The 21,951-nt window shown below is 28.2% G+C and overlaps 1 protein-coding gene across 1 annotated transcript; it reads right to left on the bottom strand.

The window, feature by feature from the left end:
- Window positions 1-2,225: 2,225 nt before the first annotated feature.
- LOC105206793 (fatty acyl-CoA reductase wat) lies at window positions 2,226-14,166 on the bottom strand. The gene is made up of 10 exons (XM_039449642.1): window positions 14,005-14,166; window positions 11,936-12,075; window positions 11,727-11,849; window positions 10,642-10,767; window positions 10,393-10,538; window positions 10,215-10,324; window positions 9,480-9,675; window positions 5,079-5,318; window positions 3,689-3,946; window positions 2,226-3,611 (listed from the first exon to the last, which is right to left on the bottom strand). The coding sequence occupies exons 1-10, from the start codon at window positions 14,069-14,071 to the stop codon at window positions 3,521-3,523; spliced, it is 1,497 nt and encodes a 498-aa protein (XP_039305576.1). The 5' UTR covers window positions 14,072-14,166; the 3' UTR covers window positions 2,226-3,520.
- Window positions 14,167-21,951: the final 7,785 nt, after the last annotated feature.

Here is a 21,951-nt window from a genome sequence, read left to right as displayed (position 1 = left end):
TGTTTTGTTTTCGGGACTTTTATATTTGAGACACTATATATGTAAGATGTACATACATATATACATATATATAAGAACATATATATATATGTACATATATACTAATATAAGAACTTTATCCCGAAAGAGCAAGGCTGTAATGTCAGCTATGTGCACAAGATTTTTCTCAAATTCGGATCTCTAACTCCTTCTGTGTCTCTTTCTCGATTCAGCGGTGTAAGTTAGGCGGTATTGAAGGGGTCGATCGATAACCTATTTTTCCACGTGTTGGCGCGGCATCAGAATTCTTGCCAAGTGGATGCTGACTCTTTGACATCGCAAACAGTGTAAAGCCACAGCGGGAGTACGTCATGAATGTTTTCGATTCGAATCCCGAACAAAGTTTCGCGTGACATTAATTCAAGTTGATCAACGCAACGGTATAAGCGAGATGATGATCAGTGCAATGATCTACACAAGACTTTTACATTCAATTATTATTTGCAGATTGTAGCGGAAATGTATCTTACTCTTGATAAAAGAAGTTCTCATAATATAGGATGTGTCCCAAGTACGCTAAAAGATTTTAAAGTGTGATTCCTCATATAAATTCAAAATAAAACCTTTATATGACCATATCCGAAATGGCTTGTTAGTTTCAAAAATAGAGTGTCAAAGGTGAGAAATTTTATTTTTTCCAAAAATTTCGAAAACGATCAGGCTATTCTGATGTAACTTAATTTATGTACGTTTGAAGGATATAAAGCCTTATCTTTTTTTCTAACAACGACCAAAATATTAAATATGGAAAATTACGTCGTAATATAAGTGCTTGCCACTAAGATTGTTGACCTCAAATCTTATGAGAACATTTGAAATTTTTAGTAAACATTATTTCCATTCAGAATGTTGAACATCTTAAAAATTACATGAAGGATCAGTATGAAATTATTCGAAACACGCTCGGAACCTTATCGTGGATCCAGCAATCGATGCGAAGAAGAGTGGAGATGTATGCACCATGACACAAAGTGGCCACTTTTTCAACATTTGTGTGTGCTTTAAAGCTTCATTGTTTTTTTTTTCACTTTTTGAATTGGGTAATTAAATAAAACAATTTTGTTTATTTGAAGTCTCTACAAAGAATTTATTTTTTTCTCGGAGATGGCTTGTTCTATCGCAAACATTAAAGAGACTTTTTTTCTGCTCATTTATCCTATTTGTTATAAAAAAATTTTAAACTAAAGAAAAATAAGTAGCTCATCACTGTATGTTATAAATAAAGAGTACCTGCTTATTATTAGGCCCGTTCATGATTGAATAAAAAAGTAAGTATAGATGGAGGTTTTGTATTCTTCAAACTTCGTAATGTATATGGACATATTTGATATATAATTATGAATAACTACATATGTGTATATTATATATAATTATATATGAAAAATTTGTTTCTGCCGGGAAGGGTTCAGGATTCGTATAGGACGGGAATCAGTCACGCATTTAAACACTAATGTAATAGAAATAAATAGTTTGTCACTTTATTTTTTATTTACAGTCAGTTATTTTCTCGCCTGTACCTCGATACGTTACATTTATTCGATCGTTCGAGTATTTTACGAGATTCGCGAATTAAAACTATGAGCAGTTATCAGAACGATTGCCACCAATGTAATACGGTACTTGCGCGTGTAATTGAGCCCATCTTCTCTCACAGTTTTCATCAAAATCTTTGGTATTCCAAATATATTCCACAACTGCTGTTTTTTCTCTAATATATGAAAAATTATAGTAACTTTGCATGTATTTCAGAATGCGGAAATCGTATTTGAAGATACATAAAGCTACCAAAGCAATCAAACCATTTTGTACTAAAGAATGGAGCTATTCCACCGACAATGTTCAAGCTATGTGGGACCATCTCAATAAGAAGGACCAACAATTATTTAACTTCAACATGATAGAATTTGATTGGACAAAATATCTTATCGATCATTATTCGATTGTATTTACTCAACGAGAACGACAATACCTTAGAAATAAGTCGAATCAAATACAAGAGGTAACAAATTATTTTTTTTATTTTTAATTTATTTTCTTAGTTTAAATTTTGCTTATGGATAAAATTCTAATTAATTAGACTTTTATCCATAAACAAAATTTAAACAAAAAAAAAATCAATTGAAAATAAAAGAAATAATTTGTTACCTCTTGTATTTAATTCGACTTATTTCTAAGGTATTGTCGTTCTCGTTGAGTAGATACAATCGAATAATGATCGATAAGATATTTTGTCCAATCAAATTCTATCATGTTGAAGTTAAATAATTGTTAATCCTTATTGAGATGGTCCCACATAGCTTGAACATTGTCGGTGGAATAGCTCCATTCGTTAGTACAAAAGAGTTTGATAGCTTTAGTAGCTTTATGTATCTTCAAATACAATTTACACATTCTAAAATACATGCAAAGTTACTATAATTTTTCATATATTAGAGAAAAAACAGCAGTTGTGGAATATATTTGGAATACCAAAGATTTTGATGAAAACTGTGAGAGAAGATGGGCTCAATTACACGCGCAAGTCTTATATTTGATTCGATTGATTTCTACGGTATTCTCATTCTCGTTGAGTAGATACAATCGAATACCCTTATAATGATCGATCAGATATTTCATCCAATCGAATTCTATCATGTTGACGTTGAATAATGGTTTATCCTTTCTATTGAGTTGGTCCCACATGGCTTGAACATTGGGTTAAATATTTGTTGATTCTTCTCATTGTTGAGTCATCGTTTCTTTTCTTCTCTCTTCGTATATGGGTTAATTACTTATTCGGCGTTGCCGATATTGGTCGTACAACGAAGTCGCGATCGCATGATTTCAATATTTAAATAAAGTAATATTACATTATATTTATTAAGTTATCGATGACATTGCCACTCACGACAAATTTATATTTTTGTCATAACATCCTGCTCATAATCAAAGAAACAACATTTTTTGTAAGATAGAACTTAATATGACTTATAGCAATAATAAGTACACACATTCCCATTGTAATGTTTTTTCGATACTTTTATTACTTTATAGATAAAAAATTTTAATTTACCTACTAAAATCCGATTCAAAAGCCACGGTGAAAGAGGAAAAGTTAATTAAGACAAGTTAATTGTTTGTTTAATGGATTGTTGACAAAAATAGTTCTTTGTGTACTCTTATATGTTAAGAAACGTATAAATGAAACATTGAATCACGTTATTATCTACTTTTTTAATACTCTATGAGAAAGAGAAAAACATAATTAGGTCATATTGAGTATATATGTATTCAATACGATCTAAAATAACACTTTTTCTAAAAACCTTCACTGCATCCACGTAAACATTTTTAATTGTTTTATATGTTTAAATTAATATTTAGAAATGTTTCCTACTTTGAATCCGGCTATCAGTTTTTCATTTTAAACTCAGCAAAAAATTAGCAAATCGTAAAGAATAAATAGAGTACAATTATTTTATATTACATACAAATGTAAAAATTATACGAACACTTTCTTAAATATAATGAAGAAAATCCAAATGGCAAGGAAGATAAACACAGCTTTCATTATTTTATGTATCCAATAAAATCTGAAATTAGAATTTTATCCATAAACGAAATTTAAACTAAGAAAATGAATTAAAATTAAAAAAAAATAATTTGTTACCTCTTATATTTCATACGACTGATTTCTAGAGTATTTTCATTTTCACTGAGTAGAAACAAGCGTATACCCATATAGTGATCAATAAGATATTTTGTCCAATCAAATTCTATCATGTTGAAGTTAAACAACTGTTGATCCTTCTTATTGAGATGGTCCCACATCGCTTGAACATTGTCGGTGGAATAGCTCCATTCTTTAGTACAGAATGGTTTGATAGCTTTGGTAGCTTTATGAATCTTCAAATACGATTTCCGCATTCTGAAATACATGCAAATTAATATAATTAATATAATTAATTGCACATTAATATAATTTTTCATATATTAGAAGAAGAACAGCAGTCGTGGAATACATTTGAAATGGTGGAATATCATAATGTCTCGCATAATTCACGTTGGATTCTAAAAACAACTGTAAAAATTATTATGATAAGTTTATTTAGACATTGTAAAATGGTCATTAGTATTCGTTGCCTTTATAAAAGCTGAATTTCAGTTTTGCAGGTAGCAGAAGTTTTTACAGATGTGTACTATCTACGTGAGAATTATGCTACTAAGTGTTAAACTTCAGTCTAACTTCAAGGCCTTGAATGTGAATTTCATACAATGTTATTGAATTTAATGTGTGTATAAATTCAGCAAATAAAGTTATGTTATATGTGAGCTGTAGTTAATTGTGGAATATGATCTTCTGCCATGTGCTCTCTAGCGACTTTACAATCTTATTGTAAAGTTTGTAGACGTTGTATAATGTCTATTGGAAGTCAGAAAGTTATTTCAAAAAGTTTTAAGTTATATTTAAAAAATTGTTTAAACAAAAAAGTTATTAAAAATATTTTTTTTAAATAACAGATATTTTATAAAATGTGAAATGTTCATAAAACCTTATTTTGCACTTATTTGTATGTAAAGTCTATGAGATAGCATTAATTTATGTTTGTTTTTTTTTTTTATAAATGAAAGTGCCTTTTACTAGTTGTTCCACGATCCCCTTGCTGCTTTACAAACGCATTCCTTTTTTTTCTCTTCAGTAAATTGTAAACTACGTTTGTTTTATGTATCCAATAAACTTCTACCTATGCGGTGATTGATAGAACTTTATGGCTAATAAACTGGCGTTCGTTAGAATTGCGTTAATATTTTCGCAATTATTGTTAAAAAACAAAATAGTATTCCACAACTCCCTCCTTTCGCTACAGATGTAATTATATTTGATTAGATGCACGTAAATTATAAAGCCTGGTTCATGCAGGCTGTAACTGTAAGAAATTGACAAATAGTCGATTTATAAGAGAATAATTGATTATAATTGGCTAATTTCTTACAGTTGCGGTCTGCATAAACTAGTTTTTAATATGACATAATATAAATATGACATTTATACTTCTAACCTTGGACTCCTTTTTATACAGATGCTTGCAACATCCATAAAGAAAGCCGGAAGAATGTGACCAAAAAATATGCAAATTTTATATAGTATTGTATGTCGTACTAAAATTATAAAAGGCAAGTATATAGAATTATTTAAGGGGTACATCTTATTGGCGCTGAGAATTATGGTACTATATTCACTCCACGTAGGGCCGTCGATTGGTGACACAAAATTATAAATTAACGTGTCTCTGCCTCTCCTAAAACAATAAATCTATTTAAATATATTTAAAGTATATATTATATTTTTCTATATTAAAATTGCTTATATTAATATTCATAGCATTGCGCATAATTAAAGAGTGAAAAAAAAGGTGGTATTGTGGTATAAATAGCCAATCTAAAGGGGATGTTAAACTCGAGTTTTGTCTATTGAACAACGATTTGCACACATTTGATTTACAATTGTACACATCTACGGCATACAAAATAACAGCACATCATTACATACTACTACATCAATATTGCATGTATGTACACCCAGCGTTTTTGATTCTGTCCCTGGAGAAACTTTGTAAACTGAGAAGTCACCACTTTCTACATACTCGCAGTTTATGATTAATGTAACGACTAGAGCTTATTGGTCGTCACATATATAGATAAATCAAATATACAGAATGTTTTGTCTGAAATACTTTTTCCTGAAATGCGTAGTTTTCGAAATATTTCGCCGTGCCGGAACTTTTTGAACACCCTGTGCGCGCGCGCGCACACACACACATATATATATATATATATATATATATATGGGAGACCGGGGCAATTTGAGAAACGTGGCAATTCGAAAAATTAAAACAACTTTTTATGGCTACATATTAAAAATTTACTTTAAATATTGTAAATGCGTTTTAATATAATGATGCTGCTAACAAAGTTTTGTTGGTAACGGCGTCATATTGAAGTCGTAGTAGTGAAAAATGTGTTTTGCGATAATCAAAGTAATTTCTGAGAGTCAGCATTTCTTCGAAATTCAAGTAAGATAAATAAGACTTTTTTTGAAAACTTTGAATGTGTCGTGTCTAGTTGAATGTATTTGAAACATTTCGTATTTACTTTTGCTGTGTAATGTCTATTTTTTATCGATCATACGCAATAATGCGCACAGTTGATGTCTGGGCATTCGAAACACCAAACGTTGAAGCGTTGTTCGGACGACTTTTTTCTTTTATATTTACGTTCTATGTACCAAATATACAATTTAATACTTAATAGATGTAATTACACGAAATACGAATAGTTCTTGACATGTTTCAAAAACGCTAAAGCAATAAAATTCTTTATTGTGTGTTTGTTTTCTTTTTTGTTCGTAACATTTTCTCATAATACTATATATTTTTTTCTGAATAAAGCAAAGTCTTAACAATAACTTTTTAACATTTTTTTCATCTTAAAACATAAATTTTGGAATATTTTCGGACTAGCTTCGAATTACCCCGAGCTCAGTGTTATTCAAAATATTTGGCATTGGTCGACATTTTTACATATACTTCAAAGTAAGTACATTTCCGTGTTCTATCTATAATGGTATTGTGAAGGAAAAGGTTCAACTTTTCAAATCGTTCAACTTTTTTTTTTAAATGAATATAAGGCGACTTAGGAGACGCAAAAGAAGAAAATGTCTTTCAAATTTCTCCGGTCTCCCATATGTTTGCGTGTGTGCGTGTGTGCGTGTGTGCGTGTGTGTGTGTGTACAAGGTGTCTGTGTACAAGGTGTCTGTCAATAAATGTCCGAGCAGATATCTCGTAACTGGTTGAAGTTACAAAAACGTTTAATAAGAGAAATTTACATGGTTCTTAATCGGCTACAAAATGTATGTAAAAGAATTTTTTTTACCCGTGACTTTTTTGAATTATAAAGTTCAACGTAGGTTTTTTAAATGGTTATCTATAATTTTGCATATTTACATAGTAGAGGTAATTTGCAATCAAAATTATATTCAGAAAAAAATTGCTACTGTGCATCGTTTACGAGATAATCGGTTACGAAATAATCAGCATATAATTTTGGTAATAATAAATAATATAATTTTGATTGCAAATTATCTGTACTATGTAAATATGCGAAAAAGATAGATACCCATTTAAAAAACCTACGTTGACCTTTATAACTTGTAAAGGTCGCGACTAAAAAAAATTTTTTTACATGCATTTTGTAGCCGACTAAGAACCATGTAAATTTTACTTAATAAACTTTCTCGTACCTTCAACCAATTACGAGATATCTACTCGGACATTTATGGATAGACATCTTGTATAAACTTCTCATATTAAATAATATGTCTAAATCTAATCCTGAAAACTCCACATTGTTTCTTACAATTAGTGTAATGTATACATGTTTGGAAAATTCAATTTTGTAAGTACAGACTGCAAAGCTTTTATATCAAACAAATATTGTCACGATTTAATGCTATATTTCTTTAGAAAGTGATTGAAAATATCTGAGTTAATAAACATTTTTTTATCTTTTTTGTGTAAAGTCCATATTGTGGACATACATTAATGCATATACTTTAATTCTGAAATAGAATTTCTAAATCTATGAAAGTAATACGTATTAAAAGTTGTCACAAAATTATTGCGTTTAATCGGTAAAGCAAACAGATTTTAGAATCCTCTTAATATCACCGTTATTATGGAATCATTTATCTAGTAATCTACCATATAATAGCACTAATATGATAATTTACAGTAACCGACATTTGTTTCAAGAAATTTTTACTTTTCAGCAATACTTTTTCAAAACATATTTTAGCATTTACTTACATATATTTCTTTATTCGTTTTAAGTCAGGGCGTATCTTTTCGGAAAAAAGCTACAAGAATACGAAACAATTACTAATATACCATTAAAAAAAAAATGAAATAGTCACTTAAATATTTTTTAATCTAACATTATTTTTGATGTACACAAACACATTTGAGTTATGCAATGTTAAACAATAGCATAGAATTTTTCTTAAACGTGTCAACAGGTTTAATATGCTTCTTTTCAAAGTTTCCATTTAAGAAATTATTTAATAAATTTATTATTGTGTTACTACTACGTAATTAGTCTACACTACAAATATTTGAAATTTTGAATATTGCAGTTTACAGATAGAAGAATCTTATGTACATACATGCATTTGCGTACAATTTGTAATATTTTCCATTTATTTCAAATAAATATAATTTTATAACAAAAATGTGTTTTTCTTAAAAAAAAAATTAATTTTTTATCCACCTATATTTTTCTTCAATTTATTTGCAATGACATTTTCATAAATAATGATAAATATTTCATTAGTTAGTGGTTAAGATTTCAATTTAAAGTATTGATTCTTAACAAAAATATTGTACAAAACATAAATAGCCCTATTACCACCTCCTACTCTATTTAAACATACTTAACCCTTGTGTTGCCACCCAAAAAAACTCACAGTATCTGCCACCCGGGGTACCCGGGTACCCTGCCTATGAAATTCTTGGTAAAAAGGAATTCTTGACCATTGTAACTAAAAATGTCGATCAATATATTTAATTATTCATATTCTATAGGAAGGTATTTCTATCTGAATATAACAATTAAATTGTGTACATTGACCTTGCGAGTCCTAAAGCCGGTATAAAACGTGCGTAGCTGCGTCGTCTATCTGGGTACCCGGGTACCCGGGTGGCTCATACGTGTTTTTTTTTCCAAATGCAAACTTTTTTCAGTTAAAAAATTTTTTCAAATATATGGAATGAAAATTTTAATAAAGAATCGGTCAAATCATGGGGATCCAAGAGTATTTTGGCCAATCTTTTTTGCGAAAAAAATTATTCAACAAAATGTACGCCGATGGGTACCCGGGTACCCGGGTGGCAACACAAGGGTTAAACACATTTAAATACTCACATACTTTAGCATTTCTTTTGCATTTTTAAAATCTATTCGCTGTAAACCATATTAGAACAAAATAGTTTTTATTATTTATAATGAATAATTGTTATTACAAAAAAAAGTAATTGGTATGTCTTTTATTGTTGTGTATATGTAAATGAAAGAATATTGGAAGTTTTCAAATTAATAACAATTAATATAATAGCATTTTACTATCGATTCTACTTTCATTTCCTATTTCGATTACTCTACGTATTATTGTTATACATATGTTAGAATCATTGAAAGTTAAAAACATTGAGATAAATAATAATAACGTGAATAATAACTTACAAAAAATTAGATCAGAAAATACTAAAAAATTGTGAATGATACTATTAGCGTCTGTAACTGTTGATTATGATAATTAATATGACAAAAATAAAAATTTGCATGTAAATTAATTGCATCGATTGATGCATGAATTACAAGGGCATTGATTAGTACGTGATCATACCTGCGTTGGTTAAAAACATCCCATGCACTAGCAATTAGTGCATTTACGGTGAAATCGATTGGCACTATGTTTGCTTTGACATCGGGATTGCAATGATGAAATCTTGTGATACCAAGAAGCGAAGATATGAGAGTGCCTACTGGACCATACATATTGTCCATCCAGCCAACAAGTGGCTCATTGGCACAAGATAGAACTGAAAGAAATTTTAATTATTCTTTTTCATAAATTCATATATACATATATGAAGTGTTTTGCAACAGGTAGGAAAAAAATAAAAAGTAATAAAGTAAAACGTAAAAATAAGAATATCGAAATTGCGATTAAAACTGTTTTTAATTAATTGTTTAAATAATTAAGTGTTTTAAGCTTTTTTAAAAATAGTTGAATATTTAACTTTTGTATACATGTACTGTATATAATTCTCATAGATTTTGAACTTCCGCCTAAATATATTTTTGATACAACCTTACTTTGCAGAGATGAAATAAATGGTACATTAAAATAGGACATTTCATATTATATGTACATGTACTTACACATATGTATAAACACACACACACGTACACACTAATGCACACATACATGCAATTGATTATTATTATTACATTTAAAAATTTTAGAATTCTATAATAAAGAATAATGCAAAGCAGCTAAAGTTTACTATAGTATATAAATGTAATTTAATAAAATCTCAAAAAATCTGACAGTTATTAGAATTATTTATTTTATTACCTATCGCAGGTCGAAATATTCCAACTAGTAAATCTCCGTTTTCGACTCGGAAAAGCCCTTCCGCAATTGCTTTCGTGAATGTATATGTATTTGGCCATTGTGAAATAATTCTACCCAAACAATAATTTATACATTTATATATCTATTTATTAATTTTATTATATTGCAAATTACATACTTGGATATTTTCTTCTGGATCATCTCTTCGGGTAAACTGTTTGTGAGCGTAATAAGATTTTTGTGGTTAATAGGATATGAGTATAATCGTTCTTCGATATGATCCACATGACAATTTGCGTATACAGTTGATACGTGAATAAGTGCCTGCAAGATAAATGTTTAATTTACATTTTTTCTTAAAACAAAAGAAATAGAATGTTTGCCAATCAATTATTAATGTAACACATTTATGGACTAAAAAAATTACCTTTAAGTTTGTCATATGTTTTGCCAGTTTTAAAATGGTAGCGGTAACGTTAATGTTTATTAACGTAGAAACTTTGATTTCTTCGTCAAAACGTACATTCGCTGCCATATGAAAAATTATGGATACCTGTAATAATTTTATATGTACATTACACTGTAACATTTTCAGTTGAAAGATTAGAAAAGATGAAAGTAGTTTATATACTTTCAGAAAAAAAATAGTTGCAATTAGCATAATTTTACCGTAATTTATGTAGTTATTTTTGATGCTAATTATATTTTTATAATTATTTTAACCATATGCAAATTATAACAGCTGATTATTACTACAAAGGTACTACACTAAACAAATATTTAAAAAATAGTTGTATTTATTGTGGGATATTGTTTTTATCATTTATGTTCTATGTCTTTAGTCTTTTTTTGTTCCTAGGGATATAGATAGATTGCTATAGATGACTGAAGGATGTGTGACAGGAGGAAGAACTAAGAATTACGTTTTTATTTTTTCACCACTTGACAATGCAGAATGTTACTTGGTTGCCCCGCTCGCCTTCTGAAGATATTCACGTTTATAACTGATAATATAATCTGTATAAAATTACTCTCAAAATATATCTCTTTTAATGAATACACGTGATTTGTATTCGTGATTAGCCACATTTATTACAATGATTGCATTTATTATGGTTATTTTATTTTCATCACATGTATACATTATATTATATCGATTATTTTATAATATTATTTTTAATATTGATATAATATTGATATAATGTTGATAATATTAATATTTGATAGTGTCATGATTCTATTCAAAATTTTTTCACAATTGATAAAACTATAAACATGAAATTATTATTATTAAGTTTATAATGAAAATAAGTAATAACTGTAAATAAAACTTTTAACCCTCCTTAAATATTTTACGAGATACAATTATAGTCACAAATACTACATTTTTCTCACAATGATAATAATTAGATTTATATGAAATATGTATTTTTGTTTAGATATACAATAATTTTTGTTACTTTAGAATGTAATAGTATAGACGAAAGAATACTGAAAATTTGAATTAATTACCTTATTTTGTAGTATTTTCTTGTTCCTTTCTGACAATCCCAAGTCTTTAACATTTATATCACCTGGAATCGGCACGATTTTTTGACGGAAATTGGGTACTTCCTTTCTTACTCGATCAAAAATCTATACAGTTTTGTACTTATAAATATGTATTGCAATATATATAATATTTTATTATGTTAACTGGATATTGTTTTCTAAATACTCACAGTTTTTTCAAACATTTCGTCTAGTCGACTTTCGGGGCATTTATCTTTTTTCGAACGTATTAACACATATATCGTAGAAATGTCGGAGCAACTTCGTAATAGTTTCTCAATCAAGATTTTTCCAAAAAATCCGGTACCTCCTACAAAATAAATATTATAAATTAAATAATATATTATATTACATGTACATACATATACTATACATATATGTACAGGTAATTAGACCCTGCGACTTGTCTTTCGCAAGTGTGAACATTTTTGTTGACTGAAGGAGTTAAAGGGAAAATACGAGTATATCAGGATTGGAAATGTAATTTTAAAAAAATAACGCGTTACCATTACTTTTTTGTAAAAAAATAACTCGTTACCGTTACTCGTTACTGATTTTACAAAGTAACACGTTACCGTTACCTCAAAAATAACGTTCCGTTACTTTTTTATAATGCTAAAGTATTAAGTTATTAGATCTTAAAATTATGTTATTTAATAATTAATATTATAAATAATAATAAATATGAAAACATTAAATTCTTTAAACTATAATTGTATAAAACATAGCTTTTCTTATATTCATTAAACTTGTCTAATGATTTTTCTAATTTTTTATATTAATACCTTATTTACTTTTTGTTATTTTTATACAAAACAGTTTTTATAGAAATTTAGATTAAACATTGTACTTTTAGATTTTAAATCTTGTCACATTTTAAATCTCAAAATAAAATCAAAATTTTTTCAACAATATATATATATATATATTTTTTTCTTTTATGTATAACGAAAGAAATTTTAAGTTATTGTACAATAGTAAGTACAAAATTTTGAAAGAATTCTGTACGATTTATGTAAAAAAATGTTATCAATTAATTGAGTTTTTGTCAAAAAACTGTAACATATTAAAAATAAAAAAAATTACCTATGTTTTTTTTATTCAAATCGTGTGGAGTCCTTCAATATGGAATAATAAAAAAACACCTATTTATTGCGTGATAAAAGAACATTCCATGTACACTTAAGAACATGATTCTTTTACTGAATCTTATTACAAATGCGATTCATAATCATAATAATAAAAAACTAAAGTAACGATAAAAGTATCGATTGAATTCGTTACCGTTATTGTAAATATGTAACGATGTCACCGTTACCGTTACCGACATAAAAGTGTAACGCCCTTTACGGTAGAAAAGTAACGAAAACGGTAACGGCGTTGTAAGTAACGAGTTACTTCCTAACTCTGAATTTTATATATATGATTTATACATATGATCACTTTAATATTAATTTATTGCAATTAATTATAAACCCTGCAAAAAGTTTATAATATATACATAATTCTTTTAATGAGAACATAAAGTGAATAAAAAAATATATTTAATTATCACTCAACCTATAACGCTGCAGACTAATGAGAAAATAATCATTTTCCTCGTAAAAAATTTTTCATATATAATCAAATGTAATTTATATAAAAAAGTTATATATTATATATAAATATGTACAGTTAGTTATTTAATTATATATAATTTTATATATAATAAAGCAAATATTAATAATAAAATAAATAATTAAAAGAAAATAGTGAATAGTAAATAATACTAACAATAATAGTAGACAAATACTGAAAACAGCTATAATTAAATGTGACGCATGTAAAACCATTTTGCAATTATTTTTTATCTAATTGTTAAGTATTTTATTGTCTAGACAATATATAATTTTGTATGTAAAAGCACTAAAAAAAAATAAAGCACTCCTTGCAATGATGACAGCGAAAGCGGTCTAGTGGTTTTTTATTATTCATTGCAATGTTATCACTTATGCGGCGAAACTGTGCTTATTTTTTTCAAATTTTGAAAAAGGGGGACTAATTTCACGGAGGTATTTCTCTTTTTATGCAAAGTATGCTTTGCTATTTGGGTAGTTCAAAATAATTAAAAAAGCATTTTTTGTAATTTAGTTTTACTTAAAAACTAATATTTTATTTTATTAATTATAATCTAATTATTTAATTAATTTTATACTAATATTTCATTTTATTAATTTTATTATATCTTATATAGCAATACCTGTAATAAAGATTGATTGTCCAGCATAAAAATTTTGTATCGGCGTTCTTTGGCTTACACTTTCCATGTTTTGTTCACTAATCACAATGAAAAGTTAACACAGAGAATGGTCTTTTTGTCTTCACTTCTTCATGGTTGGAATCGAACTGAACGTTGAATCCTCGACCGCTACCTGAAGCCAGTGTCAGCCGCGGTAGGCGGTGCGGTGAAGCGGGTAGAATGTCTGTGAATATGAATGTGCTATACATACATGTCGGTTAAAAGCTTGATACACTAGCATAGCTGGAATGGTGTTTGTATCTTTGCTGTAACGAGATTCTTAACATTTAAAGACAGCTAGGGATGTTATTGCGCAGCTTTTCTAGTTTTACGTTAATATATCTATTTTTGATTGTTTTGAATTAATATCCAATGTAATTGCATATGCAAATGCATTTATTTATATTTTATTTATGCTTCATAAAACTAATGATTTAAATTTAAATAAACTTCCTTGTTAAATAAGGTAGTCAGAGACTGTAATCTTTCTTATACTCAATAGTTAAGAAATAAATTTTTTATAAAATTTTTTTCTAAAAATTTATAAAATTATAAAATTCTTGTTAAGTTTATAAATTATAAATTTATATATGTTCTATATATTTACATTTTGTAAAACTGTTTACGTTTTGTATAATTTAATTAAATTCTACTTTTTTTCAGATATACACATATACTAAAATAATTTTAAATCTACTTTTCTTATATTTTCTAAATTTCTTAAATCTTTTTTAATATAAAATTTATGAAAAAAAGTCATCCTTCACAATTGCATGTAAAAATCCTATGCATGGCACTAAATTTGAGGCCATACATGAAATTTAATATTTTGTTATAAAACATTAACCAATACAGCACACATTTATAAAAGATTTACAAAATATTTATATACGTCAGGCAAACTAAAGAATAGCGAGTTGTTTTTTTTCAGACTATTTTTTCTCCAACTCGACCGCCGACTTTGGGTATATAAATATAGAGGAGGAATGATGACACCGAAAATATGCTTAGGTAGGTTAGAGCAGTGCTCGGAATTAGTGGCACATTTCGGAGTGAAGGGCTCGAGGGGAGACAGTAGGCGTCGCCTCGGAAATCGGCTCGAAATGTGCCACTAATTCCGAGCACTGGGTTAGAGAGAAAGCTATATAAGCGATATTAGTCCTCGGCGCATATCGTTGCTTGTACATTTATTCGATACTCAAATAGAAATCCGATTTTTTACAGTTGCCGCACAAAAGACAATGCATATTTTTCCTGTTTGTAAAGCATTTATATTATCATTTGGTATTTTAATACTTCGCTATCTTTACATAGTGTAGTTTGAATGCTTCAAAACTGAGGCAAGTAATAATAGGGTGACCAACTCCACAATTGAAAAGAAAAGGAATTTTTCGTCAAAAGGGCACAAAAGGGAGAAAAATGGAAAAACATCAATTTTATTAGGTGATAACCGAAGAAAGACATAAAAACATTTTTTACACGTTTTTTTTTTAATTATATCTAACAATTTGACTGAAAATAATATTTACTCACATATTTAATGTACTTTTCCGTTGGCCTTCAAACAAAAAAATTAACTAAAAAAAATAAAACATTATTTCTAAAATATCTTTTAAAATAAAAAAAGTCTTTTCAATATTCGTTTTCTTTGTTGTTTTTATATTTAGCTTTTGTTTTGCAAAAGTCTAACAATTTTTTATTATTTACAACGTTGTTATAAAAGTCGTGATATGTTGCACATCCTTAAAATTGTATTGCACCATCAACGCAGCTTTTACAGTATCAAGAAATTTTAATATTTTTTTTGTTTTAATTAGTCACTCAAAGTAATTCTACCCAATTTTTTGAAATTGAATTCGGGTAGATTTACTTGATCCTTTGCTTTTAACGCCATAATCTTAAATTCATATCATGAATGATAAATTTTCTTTCACAAGCTTTTTGTGCATTACATGTTCCATAATAAATGCAAATTTATCTGAATTTGTTCCAGCTTTTTCTATACTTGTTTTCCACCTGTATAGGTAGTTGCTGCAAAAATTTAATTTTGCAAAATTGCAAATTTGTGTTGTAGTCTAGTTAAAGTTATACACGTTTTCTTTTTTCCGCTTTTCCAATACTCCACAGCATTTCTCTTATAATTATAGTCGACCTAGTCACTTTCATCAACAATCCATTGCAGGTTAAAAATTGCCTTCATCTTCTTCTTTTTCTGCAGGCGTAATGTTTTCTACAATTTTTGTTGAATGTGGCTCTAATGGATCATCAAAATCAAACACATGATCACATAGCCTATTAATATCACCAAACGTTTGTTTTGAACATTTTGTAAAATAGACCGAATTTCAATTTCAAACGATATTACAGGTGTCTGTGTTATACTCGCAATTTAAAATGTAGTCGTTAAACATATTTATTACGTTTGTAACATTAAACGATGTCATTTTGAAAAAACTTTTATCAAACAATTTCTTGACTAACTATTCAACAGTATAGTGATTGTTTGATGTTGCAAATGAAATTAAAAATAATATCCTTTCTAGGATATATTTATACAACTCAAACGGATATATTTATACGACTCGGATATACTTATACGACGCATTAAATATCTATATGTATAATATATTGCATATAGATAGAAATAGATTTGGTGCAAATATCTTAAACGTTAGAAAATAGAGTTCCAGAAAAAATCTTATTTATCATTTGGTATGCAAAATAATCTAGACATCTAGGTGATTTTACGTTATTAAACGTGAGTAAACAGAGTCCCAGGAAAGATCTTATTTATTGTGCATAATAATGTAATAAAATAGCATAATAGTGTAATAAAATAAAATAGTATTGAAGTAATGAACGTTGTTGTAATTGTTATGCTTTATATACGTCAATTATTTATTTTTCGTAAATTTATATAAAAATTTAAATACCACTTTTTATACTTTTCATAATCCTCTTTTCTGATATCTTTTATAAATAAAAAAAAAATCAAATTTATCGAATATTTAAAGTCTGTTTATCAGGTTCATTATTTAAATGGTTTCAAACAGAGATATTTAATTATTATTAATATACATTTCACATAGCTTTCAATTATTTAAGAACGACAATATTATATGTATACTGACGATAATATAAAAGATGTCGTTTCGATGTCGAATATAAGTCGAAAATTACTCATAATTGAAGTAAAAAATTTATCGAAATTAATGAAAATTTCAAAAATTTTTGACCTGCATTTTCGATATTGAAATGACATCGTTTTAAGAAACTATTTCTAACTGGCATGTATTCTATTTTATAACTTTGTTTGTCACCATATGCCGATGTTTTAAAATAATCCCAATCAGAACAGAGACTCATCATGACGTCAAAATGATGTCAAAGTGACTGCAAAATGATCATTAAAAGTCACTTTTCGATCAATCACGATTCACTTTGATGTCATTTTGACATCATTTTATTCATTATATAATCCTATGATTTTGCGTACAAAATATAGTTTAAGATCACTTCTTTGTACGATTTTTATTCACTGCATTATTCAACATTAAAGCAAAAGAGGCCATTTTTGCCTCAGTGTTACCTAACTCAGTGAAAAAAAATCGTACAAAGTTCAACAAAAACGCAAATTAAAGCTAAAAAACCACCCTTTCGAATGCTGTAAACCGCATTTGCATGCAGTTTTTATTTCGAGTCGTAAAACTTTGCAAAATTTGTAAAAAATTTTAAGATTTGACGCATCCTCATTTAAATCCACGTAACTTTGTGAACTATCTGTAAATAGTTTAATGACTTATCAATCTCAAAACTTTGAGATATTCCAAGCTTTAAAATGCTTTTTTTTAAATTTTTTTACGATCATTTTTGACAAAGTTACACTCTCTTAAATTATGCCTATTTTTTGGAGTCAGAATAGGTGATCCCTTAATTTAGCTGTCGAGTGTGTGTGTGTATATACATATACATACACACACGTATATACATATACAGGGTGTCCGTCCATAAATGTCCGAGCAAATATCTCGTAACTGGTTGAAGTTAGAAGAAAGTTTAATAAGGAAAATTTACATGGTTTTTAGTCGGCTACAAAATGCACGTAAAGAAATTTTTTTTACTCGTCACCTTTTTGAGTTATGAAGGTCAATGTAGGTTTTTTAAATGGGTACCTATAATTTTTTTTGCATATTTACATAGTAGAGGTAATTTTCAATCAAAATTATATTAGAAAAAAAATTGCTACGACGCATCGTTTACGAGATAATCGGCATGCAAAGTATTAAAGTAATAATTTGGATCGAGTATTGTTGAACAAATTTGGAATATCAAATAGGTTGAGAAAGTAAACATTGTTTTTTCATGAAATATTTATTAACAAATTAATTAAGAAATGGTTCGAAATTGTTACCATCATGATCGATACAGCATTCAACGCGTTTTATAATGTTTCTTATTGTTAACTGCAGCATTTCTGTTGTAATACTTTCAACAGCTCTAGTGATTTTATGTCGTAAATCTTCTTCATTTTCAGGAATAGTTGCATAAACAATATCCTTAATATACCCCCAACTTCTGTTGTAATACCACATCTCGAGCATATCACACTTTTCCGTAATTGTAAACATTGTTCTCACGCGCTCGTATGAAGTCTGTTATATCGAACAGGATCGCTGACCTTCAACTTTTCAAAATACACGACTGTTTGATTTGTAAATAAAGTATTTGTATAGCACGTAATATGAATTACAGGGTAGTATGAGTCTGTTAGTCAATCTACATACGAGCGCGTGAGAACAATGTTTACAATTACGGAAAAGTGTGATATGCTCGAGATCTGGTATTTAAGTATGCGTAATGAAAATGAAGCACGATTACTTTATCAACAAAAATATCCAGAACGAAGAATACCAAATAATCGTACATTTCGACGAATTGAAGATCAATTGCGTCAAACAGGATCGCTAACAAGACAACGACGTACAATCCAAACAGATGAAGAAAAAGAGACAAGTGTGCTATTAAGTTTTATTGAAAACAGACGTACATCCATAAGAACAGTAGCACGTAATTTAGAATTATCGAAAAGTTACGTACACGCTGTACTAAAAAGATTCAAATTCAAACCGTTTCGTGATAATTTAGTACAAGCTTTACATGAAGGAGATGCAGATCGCCGATTAATGTTCTGCCACTGGCTTCGAGTTAATTATCGCACTGACTTTGATTTTCTTAATAAAATATTATGGTCTGATGAATCTTGTTTTTCCAATTGTGGTATGGAAAATCGACATAACGTGCATACTTGGTCCGATGTGAATCCACATGCGAAAAGAGATAAAGGTTTCCAACGCAGATTTTCGGTGAACGTATGGTGCGGAATCATCGGAACAAAAATTATTGGACCTTTCTTTTTCCATGGTCATCTTAATGGTGACAAATACTTGGAATTCTTGCAAACAACTTTCTCAGATTATTTACGCGATCTTCCATTATCAGTTTTTCGATATATTATTTTTCAACAAGATGGTGCTCCAGCACACAATACACGTGCTGTAATTAACTTTTTAAATAATAGATTTCCTAATTGTTGGATGGGTACTAATGGTCCTGTACGATGGCCACCGAGATCTCCGGACTTGACACCTTGCGATTTTTTCCTTTGGGGGTATATTAAGGATATTGTTTATGCAACTATTCCTGAAAATGAAGAAGATTTACGACATAAAATCACTAGAGCTGTTGAAAGTATTACAACAGAAATGCTGCAGTTAACAATAAGAAACATTATAAAACGCGTTAAATGCTGTATCGATCATGATGGTAACAATTTCGAACCATTTCTTAATTAATTTGTTAATAAATATTTCATGAAAAAACAATGTTTACTTTCTCAACCTATTTGATATTCCAAATTTGTTCAACAATACTCGATCCAAATTATTACTTTAATACTTTGCATGCCGATTATCTCGTAAACGATGCGTCGTAGCAATTTTTTTCTTAATATAATTTTGATTGAAAATTACCTCTACTATGTAAATATGCAAAAAAAATTATAGGTACCCATTTAAAAAAACTTACATTGACCTTCATAACTCAAAAAGGTGACGAGTAAAAAAAATTTCTTTACGTGCATTTTGTAGCCGACTAAAAACCATGTAAATTTTCCTTATTAAACTTTCTTCTAACTTCAACCAGTTACGAGATATTTGCTCGGACATTTATGGACGGACACCCTGTATAAATGTTTATACTTAATTACGTTTTGCTCATTATTATTATTTGCAGACCTCTAAGAAAATTCCTTCAATATTAAATGATAATACAATTATTATAAAATCTGCAGACTGCATAGACATAGAATCTATTGTTGACATATTTAAAATACCTATTCTTGACGTATCTGAAATACCTAATAAGGAATTCATTCTGGTAAGATGATCTATAAAATTAAATAAAACAACACAAAAAATTTTTATATTAAAGACACTTTTTTCACTTTTTTTAGAGCCAATTTATTGAGCACGCAGGTGTGAATATAGACGCTTTCTGTTTCTAACTCTGATTCAATCAAAAAAAAAGAAGCGATTTAAAAGAAACAGAAGAGAGCACATCAATTTTTGGATTCAACAGAGTCTATTAAATGTAGCCGGCACATTCTTTTTTTTTGTAAATTATCAGAAAAATTAAAACCTTTAGTTTATAATTCTCATTTTGATTTACTTTTTACGACCGACTGCTGCCAACCTTCGGTTGGCAAAAAGCGAGGGAGTATGCGTTTCACCGAAGGCGTACCTTTGTTACCTTAGTTCCCAGTAAGCACCGACGAGAGACTATTAAAGACCGCTGATCTTACGGGAGTTGGTGTGACTCGAAAAATTCGCTGCGCGCTAACGCCCTCTCAGTAATATTGCGGCTGCAGTAGGAAACATTGCAATGTAAAGAATTGATACAATGGTAATATATCGGCGAGATTATTTTTTCGGGAGATATTAAAGACGTCTGTGTAGAGCCATGGATTAATTTCATCTTATAAAATTTTATTTATTTAAATAATGTATGTACTTATAATAAAAATTGTAAAAATTAAAAAAATAAAATTGGTATAGTATAAAATAAAATGAATTTAATAAGCAATAATATACATATTAATTATACTAAGTACTAATGTACTATAATAATAATATTAAAATAATATAATTATAGTATATTTTTTATAATTATATATAAAAATAAAAAAGTAATGAAGTATATAAATACAAATTAATTCTAAACTAAATTTTTTATAATTAATTTTTTAATTTCATTATTTTCATTTATTAAATATATTTTAGAAATATTCAATAATTGTTTTTATTATTTAACATACAGATAAAAATTAATTTAATTATACATGTAATTATGTATATATAAACTCGATAGCAAAATTAATGATTACCTATTTTGACTTCCAAAATTAGGCGAAATTCAAGAGAGTGTAATTTTGTCAAAAATAATCGTAAAAAAATGTTCAAAAAAGTATTTTAAAACTGAAAATATCTAGTTTTGAGATGATAAATCATTAAATGATTTAGAGATTGTTTACGAAGTTACGCGGATTCAAATGAAGATGCGTCAAATCTCTAAATTTTTGACAAACTTTGCAAAGCTTCAGGGCATGAAATAAAAATTACATGCAAATGTGGTTTACAGCATTTCTATGAGATTTTTATTTTACGCCATGGAACTTTACAAATTTTGTAAAAAAATTCCATTAAATGTCAAAATTAAAACAAATTTTGCCATGTTACACAATGTGAAATAAAAATCGCACACAAATTCAGTTTACAGCATTCGAAAGCGTGAATCTACTTTTAATTTGAGTATTTGTTGAACTTTGTAAAATTTTTTTTTGAATGACTTATA

The sequence above is a fragment of the Solenopsis invicta genome, chromosome 5 (assembly GCF_016802725.1).
Source record: "Solenopsis invicta isolate M01_SB chromosome 5, UNIL_Sinv_3.0, whole genome shotgun sequence".
Classification (NCBI taxonomy): domain Eukaryota; kingdom Metazoa; phylum Arthropoda; class Insecta; order Hymenoptera; family Formicidae; genus Solenopsis; species Solenopsis invicta.
This window is presented reverse-complemented; position numbering and strand designations above follow the sequence as displayed.

What these genes read in the sequence shown, in the direction of transcription:
- LOC105206793 (XM_039449642.1), bottom strand. Translation starts at nt 14,071, where the DNA reads ATGGAAAGTGTAAGCCAAAGAACGCCGATACAAAATTTTTATGCTGGA. An exon ending in AATATTTCGACCTGCGATAG is followed by an intron (nt 9,676 to 10,214) that starts GTAATAAAATAA and finishes AATTTCTTTCAG; the next exon opens with TTCTATCTTGTGCCAATGAG. An exon ending in AGTCGTATGAAATATAAGAG is followed by an intron (nt 3,612 to 3,688) that starts GTAACAAATTAT and finishes TTCTAATTTCAG; the next exon opens with ATTTTATTGGATACATAAAA.